This window comes from Cibotium barometz, chromosome 20 (assembly GCF_041138505.1).
Source record: "Cibotium barometz isolate CiBa-2024 chromosome 20, ASM4113850v1, whole genome shotgun sequence".
Lineage (NCBI taxonomy): Eukaryota > Viridiplantae > Streptophyta > Polypodiopsida > Cyatheales > Cibotiaceae > Cibotium > Cibotium barometz.
Window position 1 is genome coordinate 20,120,962 of NC_141065.1, and position 13,190 is coordinate 20,134,151.

The 13,190-nt window shown below is 46.1% G+C and overlaps 1 protein-coding gene across 3 annotated transcripts in view; it reads right to left on the reverse strand.

Moving 5' to 3' along the window:
• LOC147627645 (uncharacterized) overlaps positions 1-13,190 on the reverse strand; it is a 154,450-nt gene that overhangs the window by 53,748 nt on the left and 87,512 nt on the right. For all 3 annotated transcript variants that reach the window (XM_086814564.1, XM_086814563.1, XM_086814565.1), the window contains 2 exons: positions 5,474-5,665; positions 5,251-5,361 (listed from right to left, as the gene is read on the reverse strand). In XM_086814564.1, the coding sequence (XP_086670690.1) occupies positions 5,251-5,361; positions 5,474-5,665 (303 nt within the window). The remainder of the gene's footprint in view (positions 1-5,250; positions 5,362-5,473; positions 5,666-13,190) is intronic.

Sequence of the window (13,190 nt, forward strand, 5' to 3'; positions counted from 1 at the left end):
ATCAATGAATCTTTCCACCAGCTTGTACTACGATGTAGTTTCCAAACTTTGTTAGCTTCATTGAAACCCAGCTCTAATCTTTCACCAACATATAATAAATTGCATTCGCCGAACGGGTGGTGAGATATTGTGGTTTCTTGAACATCCAATCTTCCCATGGATACAAGGCATTTAGGTCCGGAATGCTACCAAAAGAACTAACTTTCTCATGAATCAATGCCCATAAGCCACCATACCCTCAAGGCACTTGAAACAAATGCCAAAGATGGCGAAAAGAAGAAAGGCATCCCGAACCCGCACTACACCCAATCTAGCCATGCGATTGAGTTTTAGACGAGAAGACTCCTATGTGGCCATTGTATAACCCGTGAAGTCACCAACCCTTCTCGTTGAAATGAATTTGTTGAAGTTCTATTGAGAGGGGGATGCCATCGAGTATGAGCCAGAACTTCTTGCCAAGATGCAATAAGGTGAGAAAGCAGAGGAGAGTTTGACACTATTATGTTTTGAGATCCATTGACAATATCCCACCACGAAGCAATAATGTGGGTGTCACCATTCCTAATTTTAACCCTCTCAATAAAATTCTTTGCCATTGCCACCCATGGTTCTTGGAGTAAGCATAAATCCTGAAACAAAGACCAACGACGGGTCATGAGGTGCAACCAAACATCCAGCAAAGCAGCACCCCCCATCCTTTTTGGAGTAGACGTGATCCCAAGAAATCAATATCTGCCCACGCCAATTTCCCTAAGCTCGCCAATGGCTGTTGGTTTAGCATGGGACATGAAGGCATCGAGGTAACTTGGTCTCTATATGAAATGATCTGCTGTGAGTCTCAGGAAATGATCTGTAGTACTGCATCTTGGTAGGCAATTGGCCTACCGGTGTGATCCAGGTGTTACATGTATATACTATAGCCCCAGTAGATTGTATTGGACCACCCAGTTCCTGTCTTCATGTGTAAGCCTAATCTAATGTATGGGGAACCTAGAGAAATGAAATGAAATGAAATGAAATGTTATATTAACGTCTTCAAAAGGCCATAATGACCTATGAGACCAAAAAGTTACATCATGGTGGATCTGATACAATGTCTGGATAAAAAACCAGAAAATGAAAAATAAAGATGATACTACTGGCACCTAGAAAATGAAACTGATGAAATGAAATGATATATTGACGTCCTCAAAAGGCCAAAATGACCTATGAGACCAAAAAGGTTACAACAATTGGTGGATCTGATACAATGTCTATGTAAGAAAAGCTCAAACAACTAAACAACTAACTGAAACTGAAACAACAACTATGAGGAAAAGTAAGGGACTAGGAGCTCCTAATAGATAACATCTGGGAAGGAAAACTCCAGCAACAAAGGTAAGCATCATATACCTCACTATCCAAAGATGTCTCTCATCGGTCGATGGCGGATATCCTCAATGTCCTCCATGGTGAGTACTCTGACTGGACGTCTCCCATGCCGTGCTAGTATGGTCTTGATCCTCTGTTGTAGTCTCCGTCGGTGTTCGGATGGGCCTCTCATCTTGGGGCGCCTGGACCGCCCCAGCTCTATAGCCCGATCAATCAGTGTACCTCTGGTGTGGCTATACTCTCGGGCTAGCTGGAATGCCTGCTGGCCTGACTGCTCTATCTCTGGTCGAAAGAAGTCTGTAATCTGCCTCTGTAGGTGTCTCTCCCTCTCAAGAGACCCTCTCTATGTCTACGCAGCTCCAGCAAGTATAATCCGAGGCATCTCTGATCCTAGTATCTCATGACTCTAGAAAGTGGTCCAAAACCCTCTCTGAACAAGCAGTGAAAACGGCCTCGTATCTCATAATATACTGGACAATGACATATGTAATGTAACTCTGTCTCTGGCTCCATCTGGCGGCACAGCTGACAAATCCTAGCCTCAGCTGGTACTCCTCTGAATCTACCAGTTTCAATCTCTAGCTGGTGTGAGGATGTGTGCATCTGACCAATAGCCCACCGTACCCCATGAGAAAGATGAGTATCCATGTAGCTGGGTCTAATCACAAACCCATCCTCCGTGAGCTGGAGAAGATGATCTCTATAGAAAGCCATCTTCGTACCAAGCTCGTGTGTCAGCTATATCCATGTCCTCCTAGTGTCCAGCTGAGTCAAGTCCTGCCTGATAACTCTGGTAATCTCTGCCCGTGTGAGAGAGAGGGAGGGTGCATCCAGGGAGTACTGAAATGGAGGTACCCTATCCATACTAAAGCCATGCAGTTGGAACCAAGCTGTCATCTGTGCATACCAACATGATCCGTCTCCCTGTGATGCCAACTGTCGTGAAGACTCCAAGGCTAAGCGAGCATATCTGTCTCTAGGGAGAGCCCAAGTGCTATGTATGAAGGAGACTGATCAAGTGAGTGCCTCTACTACCAATGGGGGGGCAGACATCTCTGCATGGATAATATCATGTGGTACGGAGGCCTTGGCCCTAATCATCCGGGAAATCATAGAAACCAAGGGCCTCTCCATACATCTCCATCCATCAGAGCTACCAGCTCGGCTGTGGTGATCCACTGAGGGTCCCCATATCTCCACTCCATACAGCATGGTTGAAGTGACCAAAGTGTCAAAGAGCCAGAGCTTTAACCTCATCCACATACATCCCAAATAAGGTGGGAGAAAGGGGGCAGCCCTTTTTCACCCCAATAGTGGAGTGAACCATCTCAGACATACCCTGAGTAGTACGTACCTGCCCCACAACTGTCCTGTATAAAGCCATGATTCCCCAAATCAGCTCTGTGGGCACTCCCGTCTCCTGTAGTCTGCGCATCAGTCTAGCTCTCCGTACTGTGTCAAAAGCTTTGCGGAAATCCACAAAGCAACAATAAATCCTCCTGCCATATAATCTGCCCTCCTCAATAATAGCTCTGAGTGTCAAGATATGGTCAAGAGTGGAGAAACCTCTCCTGAACCCTGCCTGCCCTGATGTACATATGCCCTCTCTCTCTGCCCATCTACTCAACTCCTGCTCAAGAATAGATGCATATAATCTAGCCAATGTGTGACCAATCATGATGGTACGATAATTCCCAAGAAGCCTGGGATCCCCTGACTTGAAGATAGGCACAATCGTGGACATATTCCAAGTCTCAAGAAAACCCTCACACATGGCTCAGTTAAACATCATAGCAATAAGCTCTGCAAACATATCTCTGGCATGAATAAAGTGCTCTGCTACCAAACCATCATGATCATATGCTCTCCCAGTCCTCATCCTGTCAATAGCTTTCCTTACCATCTCAGCAGTAAAGAAAGCACATGTCTCTGGGCATGGCTCCAATGGGTCTGGCAAGGGCGGCTGTCCTGGTGCTGTGTGCAGGGATGCTGCATACTCACCCCAAATCTCTGTGGAGGTAATGGCTTGAATGCTCATGGAATAGTCTCCATGCCTCGCCTGAGTCCTGACTCATAAATAACTGATACAAATCCCTCTCTAACTGAGTAAGATAAGCCCTCTTCTTCCGTCGCACTAGGTGCCGGAAGGTAATCCGTGACTGTCTGTGAGTGGTAACACCCATGAGCACCTCTCTCTGTAATCTGATCCTCATCTCTCTGCACTCCTCATCATACCAACTGTTCTGGGGCATGTTCCTAGATCGTCTCCGTGTAGGCTGACTATGGGGATATGCCTCTGATGCTGCAGCATGAAGCGTCTCTATTAATATCTGAGTGAGCTCATCTAATGGCCGTCCCGGCTCCTCGGCACATAAGCGTCTGTATATCTCATCCGTGTACACGGTATCACTCTCCCTCGTAAAGGTATAACGAGTGTGTGTGGAGACCTGTCCCAATGGAGCGGTGCTGAACTGAAATGTGAGAGTGAAGGACAAGATAGCATGATCCACTCATATTCCAACTGGCCTAGTGCCTACCATAAAATCCTGAAAAGAGGGAATGAGACTGGGCTGAGCCATAACATAGTCCACTGTACTAGCACCATGCCAATGTGGAAAGCTAGTGAAACCGCCCGCTGTCGGGAATTCAGGATGGCCAATCCATGTGCAGTCCCCATGTCTATCAAATACCGCCCATACACTGTATGTTCCTCATCCTGTGAGAGTCTAGATAGGCCCATATCCCTAACATCAAGCTCCCTCAACATCTCCTCTGAGGTATCATAAAATACTGTCTGGTTATGGGCGGTCCTGGCATTGAAGTCCCCCAAGAGAATGATGTCACCATCCCTATTTAAGGACAAGTTTTACAATAAGTAGTAAATGTGCCATTGAAAAAAATGGCAAACTAGTTGAAGTAACTGTATCGTGGAAAAAAAGACTAACTTAGCTGTCTAGTTAAACAATGAGAGAGTTACAAAGTAGCCCTATGATGGCTCCATTATGTGGAGTGATCACAGTACATATCTCAAGTACATGTCCCTATAAGAGAAGTCTCTGTGTAGCCCTGGTGCTGCCGGTGCTGCATCTGTGACCTCATGCCTGCTTTTGACATCCTCTGCCTGTGGGGAGCATCTATGTGTCTCTGAAGGATATCTTGAATTTATAGCTGCCATGTGATCATCCGAGTCTGCGGGCCATCATGGTCGCCTAAGGATCTCTAACTTGAGTCCGGCCCTCCACATGCATGTTTCAGTGTTCGCATAGCTGCATCATGCAGAGTCCTAAGCAACACTGATTCGAATCATAATTGGTGGGGACAATGAGAAAACTTGGGGAAAAACAAAACCCACTGAGGTAAAATGAGTGGGCGATATCTTGGGAGGATATTTGGAAACTGGAAATGGAAATCAGGTCTCTAGAAAAACTTGTTTCGATGTTCTTTGCTAGGAAACAACCATTTACTGTTCTTATGACACACGTGCCTATGGATTTGTAGGTGGGGGAGGAATTGAAGAGAATGGTCCACAACGTGTAGGCAAGTTAGTAGTTGATTGCACCGCCAAGCAGGAGGTTTTGGGTTCGATCCCAGCTTGATTCAGCCAATGGACAACTCATGCTAGAGTTGTATTCTGCCTGGGGGTGTGTGCACCATAGGTGGGTGTCCCCATGATAACTTGGACTCTCTGCTCCCCCAAATCTTGGAGAGAAGCAATGATTTCAACTGAATAGAAGGATCTTAACTTGGAGAAAAAAAGAGAATGGAACACATCTCGAGTTAGCAGGAAGCTCATTAAAAAATATCACCTGCTATACTTCCCAGATCTTTGCATGTACAACAAATGAACACACTGAAAGACAAATGAAGAAGACGAAACACCTGGGGTTCCTCTAAGAAAAGGAACTTCTGCACAACCCTTTTGAAGTGTGCACTGGATATTCCCGGCAAGAAAGTAATCAAGACATTTGTACACCAGTCCATAGCCTCAACCTGCAAACCAGGGAAATACATTATGTCATTATGTACATCTAATAACTACGTTAGCTGAAACTGCTATTTGTTCTAGTTTATGCTGACCATAAAGGATAGTCTTAACACAAACCTGAAAAGCTGCCATGTCATTGCTGAATTTCTCCAGCATTGAGAACTTTTCCCGTGAGGAAGACAATGCTGCAGATGCCTCCCACACTTTGGTTCTGCTTCTCGCTAAGTCTTTAGTTGTTTGAACAAACGACTCATCAGAGGCAAGGTGTGATATTCCATGCAGCAGCAACTGGCATGCCAGGTCAACCAGCTAGTCCAAGCCAGCAATTACATAGATGAGTGGCCGAACAAACAGTGACAATAATATATATAGAAGGAATCCCTTATAGAGAAAATGGGTAACCTTGATAGACGTTTAGTTTGAAACAAATACCAACAAAAACATGGCAATGGAAGAACCAATCAGTCTGCTTGTATATATATTACAATAGGCTTAATTTTCACCTCCAATCGAATCATTACATTTTTGGCAAACAGCCAATGCTGTCACATATGAAGAACATTGAAGAACATTAACACTTTCGTTTTCGAAAAAACACTGATCGAGGCCAGGTGTTCAATTCTATGAAATAGAAATTGACAAGCCAGCTCAACACAATAGTGTCTTGCACCATCTGCACTAGGGTGCCACAGATGCATACTTGTCCAAAATTGCACAGTAACCTTTTGGGTTTAGTAATGAGCACGAGCATTTTGTGTGCCCCACTCCAATGACCAGTTTCTAGTCGCCATCAGGTGGGATGTGGTAGACAATCCCGTTGTGTGAACTCCTGCACAGTGTTGTGATCCACTTGATATTGAATTGTTGTAGAGATGTCTATGAACTTTAAGCCAGTGTTAAGCGCTGGACATCAAGGTAGACAAATCAGGAAGCAGATCACTTGCCTGCAAAGGTGAACAGTAGCGGGGGCAGCCCACAGATGGGAAGCCAACAAAAGCATATTTCGCTTATATAGGCCACCAATAACTTAGTGCCTAAACTAGCCAAATCCTCTTAAAACCAATAGACCTCCCCTAATAGATGCCTAATCCCAGCCCACCATTTAACCTAGCCCAAGGTTAGACCAAGGTTCGGGATGTAGTAGAACCAACCCATCTTTTTCTAACTTACATCACCATCTGTGAGCAATATCGTGCAAGCTATAGGCAGCCTGCTGTATGTAGATCTCCTCATCAATGATTCCACATGCTCAAAAACATTGTTCCTATTTCGACAACCATTGCTGCACTGCATCAGCTCGAGTCTGGACTGAGCCCGTACACCGAGGTAGTTTCAATCTTTAAGTGCTACTTAGGTTTTCTGGGATGATGGTGTAGGTCCAGGACTAATATTGCAAGGAAGGGATGGTTTTAACATTTCTTGGATCTCATGTTTGAAGTACGTGAAACCATTACACACAAATCATTCAGTTGCTGCTAGAGTGGTACAGGTTTAGGTGACAGTGGTGACCAAGAATCCATGATAATAACACCACTATACCACTAGCCAAAACAAAGAGAAGAAAGAAAGATTGTATTAAGCATCTACGAAAGACCCAAAGGGATCTATAAGACTAAAAATGAGTACATATGATCCATGAAAACTGGATGTCAGAAACACGAACAAAAAAACATCTACCAAATAAAATGGGCCCATGTACTACATGAGCCCATGGATACAAATAGAGAGTCAAAGCTCATCCTCCTCCTGAATGTTGTACAGTGCAGCAATGTCCACCTCCTGTGGCAGTACATCTCTAGGGCATAACTGGCCGGTGGAGGGTCTACATCTCTGGGGGCAGCTCTCTAGAGAGACTGCGCCCTCTCTGGTGACTCCCCAGGTGAGTGGTGCCAGAGGGTTGCAGGCTCCTTTGCATCGTCTGTGCTCTCCCCCCTCCGGACGAGTCTAGGTGGTAGGCGTTCTGATTGCCTGGTGTGAACCAAAAGAGTTCGTGATGAAGGTTTGGGAGGTGTCTGATTCATCATGTCTCCCTGAGTGCTGCCTCACCAAAGTCTCCCAGTAGGTCTATCTCCGAGAGTTCAAAGAAAGAGCACTCAGCTAATGTCGTTGTTCATCAGGAATTCTCACTTATGGTTATTTGCAGTTATAACTCTAAACAAGAAGTTGCATGTCTCAGGGCAATTGTTTTGTTGACAGTTGGTTTCTTGATAGTGGTGCACAAAAGGGGGAAGGTGGTCCATCCGAAAACCATGCATGTCAAACCAGCCGATCATCTGTGAGTACCAAGACCTGCTGATGGCCCTCTTGTGCACGCTGCCTAGATGACTCAAATGCCATCCTGAGTAGGTGATCTCTATCCAATGTGTACAAATGGGAAAGGTAAGTGATCGTCCGGAAGAGGGCATCAATGACCAACGGAGCAGCCCCAAACTCTGCCAAGACTATCTCATATGGTACAGAGGGCTTACTTCTGACCATACATGGAACATCATCACCTGCACTGTTTCCTCCTCTAGTCTTCATCTCCTAGATCACCTCCTCAAAATCAAGCCTCATTCTGTAAGGTACTTGCAGGATTCACAAGGTGAGGTTCAGATTGAGCCTGATAAGGTGAGAGGTATTGCTTCAGATTTTTATCGGTCTTTGTTGACTGCAGAGGTGTTCTCTCCTCAGAGAGATGTGGCACGGCAGAAAGTTTGGGAGTGCATGCCTAGGCTCATTACAAATGCTGTGTTCTTCCCTGGATGCCCCTTTCTCGAAGGATAAATTCCTTCACGCACTGCATGCTCTTTCCAGTGGTTCATGCCCAGGGGATGATGGTCTTTCTCCCGCCTTCTTTATTCTTTTTTGGGATCATATTGGAGATACTATCACTGTTGCCCTTCAGGAAATGTTCTTGTCGGGTATGATGCCGCCACCTCACGGAGGGGCTGATTCACCTTATCCCCAAGAGTGGGGACAAGACTGACATCAAGCAATGGAGGCCCATCACCCTCCTTGGATCTGCATATAAAATCTTAGCTAAAGCCTTGAGTATAAGGTTGCAGCCGATTCTCCAAAGGACTATCCATGATACACAGAATGGATTCCTCCAAGGAAGGAGTATATTTGATAACATCTTTTCTTTCTGGCAAGCTGTCGAGTGCGCAAAATCTAGTCAGCAACCTCTTGCCATTCTTTTGCTTGATTTTGAAAAAGCTTATGACAGAGTGGATTGGGATTTTTTGGAGGGTACCATGGCACACATGGGGTTTTCCCAAAACTGGATCAAAGGGGTGTCCTGCCTTTACAGGGAGGCTCATAGCACTGTCTTAGCTTGTGGGGGGCGCGTTTTCAGATTTCCTGTTCAGTGAGGTAGGGCTGTCCCCTCGCCCCTTTAGTGTACCTCATTGTAGCTGAGGCTATGAGCAGGTTTCTTCGGGCTGCCCCTGGTGTTGTGGGTCTCAGGCTGCCTTTATGCATGGAGGAAGAGTTTTTGGACTCTGAGATAGCAGATGATACGGCGTTGATCCTTGAGGCTTCACATGCTTGTTTATGTGCTTTCCGGACAGCCTTGGAGGCCTTTTGTTTGGCAGCAGGAACTACTATCAATTGGAATAAGTCAGTTGAAATTTAAATCAGTGATTCTCCTCTTGCAGATTGGGGTACAGATGTTGGTTTTACTTGGATTGAGAGAGGATGCTCTGCCAGATACCTTGGTTGTCAGGTGGGCGTTGACATCTCCCCTGCACAACAGTTTGCTCCAGTGCTCTTAAGCATTAAAAGCAAACTTCATCATTGAAATAGGAGGAACCTCGACTTGGCCTCTAGAGCTTTGGTGGTTAACCAAGTTTTGCTAGCCACGGCTTGGTTTATCACTTCTTCAGGCTGGATTTTTCATAAGGGCTGCATTGGCCAGCTTCGTCGCCTTATTCGGAACTTTCTTTTTTTTTCTCTTTTTTTTTTCAGAAAGAGACTTCTATTAAGTATGAGAAAAACATACAACAATCACAGATATAAGCCAGAAGAGAATAGACTCACCCCAATATGTAAGGTGATTTCAACCACTGAGGAGCATCGTGATGCCATGTAAGACCTGTGGTACTAGAGGAAAAGAAGATGCCATGGTCCCATTCTTGCATAAATATCACACGCTTCGCCTGCGCAGAACGAGAGGGCCCCTGAATGCAAGCCCAAGTAGCCATAAGAGTGTGGATGATATCACCCCATATAGTACTAATGCACTAAGACCCAAAAATCTGGACACCCTCAATAGCCTCCGTGCATCTAGCTCTCCAGATCTGCCATGCTGTAATACTGGCAATAATCTCCCAACTGGTGTCAATCCTCTGTCTAGGGGGTGTATAATCAGAGTGAGGAACATCCTGCAATAAACCATGCTGGGCAATACCTCTACGAATGAAAAAAACAGAATCTATACCATTGCCCTCATAAAAAAGTTACGGACCGGACTCGGAGGGCCAAGCAACTGCCCCCCAAGTCACATGCATGGCTCGGCCACTCAATCTGCCCATAAGTTGGGCTACAGAACCCCAAATTTGTTGTGCAATGCTGCACCCCATAGACAATGTTGTACGGACTCGGAATCTGCGGCACATCTAGGACAGGAAGGTGCTACACCGAAAACTGATCTCCACGATTGGTGGGGAGACCACCATGTAAGAATAACCAAAAGAAATGAGAGATCTAGCTCCTTCTGTATGAGTGCCTAAGTCTATGCCAATATCTGCGTTGTATCACTGGAGAAATATCATAGCTCTCCCAATGAGGCCTGAGAGTAGGGATCCTATGCATCTGTCGAGTGAGGAGAAGCCTGGCATTCCGAACAGTGAAACTGAAAAAAGGAAGGCTTTTCAAAGGATCGAAGGCATCAATCCACTCCCACTCTCCTGGATCCCACTGAAGATATCTGATAGGACTGCCACCATATAGCCACAAACACCAAGAGCCATGATTCACTATCTGAGGAGAAGGGTCAATGAACCAGTGCTTCCCCGAGTGACCAACAATCCTCACTGGACTAAGCCTAGTGTTTGGTATGATCTCCTCCATACTACATCTCCTCAATCTCCCACCAGGCATGATAGAATACATGAGGAAATCTGTATCCTCCTGGCCTGGCACAGCAATGACCTGCAGAGGTATGCCTATCCTCGAAAAAACTCCCAGCCAACTCGGATGATAGTCTCCGTGAAAGGTCCCAGAAAGCCACTCATGCTGAACAACTGCATCAATCTGATCAATACGAATGCGAGAGCCCCTAAGATGCTGAGTGGATGCAACTCTCCGATCCTCCGGAAGACTCTTAAAGGTCTTCCAAGCAAGAACTGTGTATGTGCATCTCTCCCATCCTGACCATTGCATATAACGAGATGCACCAAGTGGCCGACCAGCCTCATCCCTAATGAGCTCATTCCACATAATAGGTAGTCGGTCAGCCTCGTCCAAAGACCTAGGAAGCCTTTGTCGCAAAAAATACCTCATGCTTCTCCATGCTCTGACAATGGCTGCAATAAGAGGGGAAGATGGTGCCCTAATATCAGCCTCTGTGAACAAAAAACGTGTGTTGGGCATCCGGTCTCTCCCGACCCTGGGTGTACATCTCGAAATCTGAGACAAGAAAAAATCCTTCCAAGGCTCAGTGCCTGGTAGGAAACCTCTGACCACAAGTTTGCAAAGCAACGCCCTGCATTGAACATCCGGATCGATAATATTCAAGCCCCCCTCTCTTTTGGGCTGAATAACTGTGAGCCAAGCAACCCTGGCACGAGTGTCTGAGGTGCCATCCAAGCCCGACCAGAGAAAATTGAGGATCAATCTCTGCAATTGGCCAATGCACGCACGAGAGAAGCACCAACAAGAGGCAATAAACCAAGCTGAGGCAAGCAAAACCTGATTAGCCACCAAAGCTCTGGAGGCTAAATCTAATCTCCTGGAGCTCCAATGGAGGAGCTTCTTCCGGATACTCATAAGTACCGGAGCAAACTGCTGCTTTACGAGATGATGTACCAGTTTTTTTTTCTATACAGGATGGATGGCAACTGGAGAGATGTGACGTGGAGGACCTTATTGAGGGCCCCCAGATTTGTCCAGTCAGAGTTGTTGGCAGGTTAGGGAAGCATGTCTTTGTTGACTCCCCCCCCCCCCCCCCAGGGATGATCACAGAGAGTGTTAGCCTTTGGTTGTATGGTGGCTGCCCTATCAGACATTTGCATTGGGACCCCGGTGAGTGGGAGTGGAAGGATGCTTGTAACCCTTTGAAAAGCATGCCTTTCTTCAGTTATAAGGTGCGGAATGCCAGACATCTTATCTTGGGACACAATCAGAGTGTCCCTACTCTTAGACCCCATTGGGAATCTTACGGCATTTCGAATGACATTCAAAGGGTATTTTGGCGGAGATTGTGGCATTCTTATAGGAAGCCACAGATTTCCTCCTTTATCTGGGTTTCTCTTCATGGTGGTCTGGCCACCAATCAGTGGAGGTCTGTTACTGGTGCTTGCCCAACATGCCCTAGATGTGCAGGAGTTTCGGAGTCAGTTTACCATTGTTTATGGGAACGCAGGGAAGCACAGAGGGTTTGGTCTACGATTGCACACCTCTTTGGTAGGATTAAGAGGGATACTATCATTTCTTTTGGTTCTATCATTTGGTTGACACAATCTGGGCCTCAACTGAGGTTCAAGGGGACTGATAGGAGCTTGGCCATTATGGTTAGGTAAGGAGTTACTCGGCAGTGTTGTCTTCAGGATTTGCCACTTTCACACTTTGTCCCTCCGGCACAGAGGTTACAGCTCTTGGGAGATTATTGCTAGCATCTCAGCCTGGAATATCTGGAAGGCTAGATGCGTTGAGGCCATTGAGGGTACTCCCGTTCTTGTTTCTCAGTGTCTCTGCAGGATTTGGAGTGATATTATTCACACCATTATGGCTACCTGGGCTAGAATCCAAGGATCTTCGAGGGCTGCGGAGAGGAAGCGCGGCCAGTTTATGAGAGAGTGGGACATTGGTATCTTTTTCACATCCTCTCATTCGGAACCCTATTGGCAGCACAGGGCTCCTGATTGGTTGAGATCTCCACCTTGCTTGGTGTGAAATCTCCATTTTGTAAATTTTTTCATACTTAATAGAAGTCTCCTTTTCAGAAAAGAAAAAAAAATTAAGCAATAGAATAGCTAAGGGCTGGTTGCTTGCCTTAGCCCATTAAACTGCCTCTCAAAACAAAAAGAAATGTTATCAAAGATGCTCCTCCTTTGAAGGAACCATGTTTGAGTGTCGTGAATCACATTCTGCAAGATCGGTTGCAACCTTATGATAACTTCTTTACTCCACACTCGCCTACCATCAGCATCCGACTCTTCCCCTCCTGGTGACCGCAATCATATTAGTCCCCTTTACCCCTCAGCTTGTTTTGGGCAAGCCTTTCATACTCACCTTCCCCTTCTTTTTTTGGGCAAGACTTTCATACTTACCTCACCCTTCTTTTCCCTACTCTCTTCCCCCCCAGCTCCTCCTTGGCCCCTTCCATCTCCAATCACCTTCTCGCCTCCTTCCACTCCTCCACATCTGTAGGGCATCATTTTTCCCGATGCCTCATACTCACCTTTTTCTCCTTAAGGCTACTTTCATCTTCAGTCTCCTTACCACCGCCTCCCACTCTTGCACTTCCTTGCTCTCCCCTTTTCCTAATTGTTTCCTCTACCACACTCCCTCATGGCAGACGGCCACTCCACTACTCAGGTCCTATACAAGCACTCCATTGCCAGGTTTCTACGGCCTCAGGAGAGTGCACCATCATCGACATAGTAGGCCCCGTCCACCAGGTCCTCCCTTC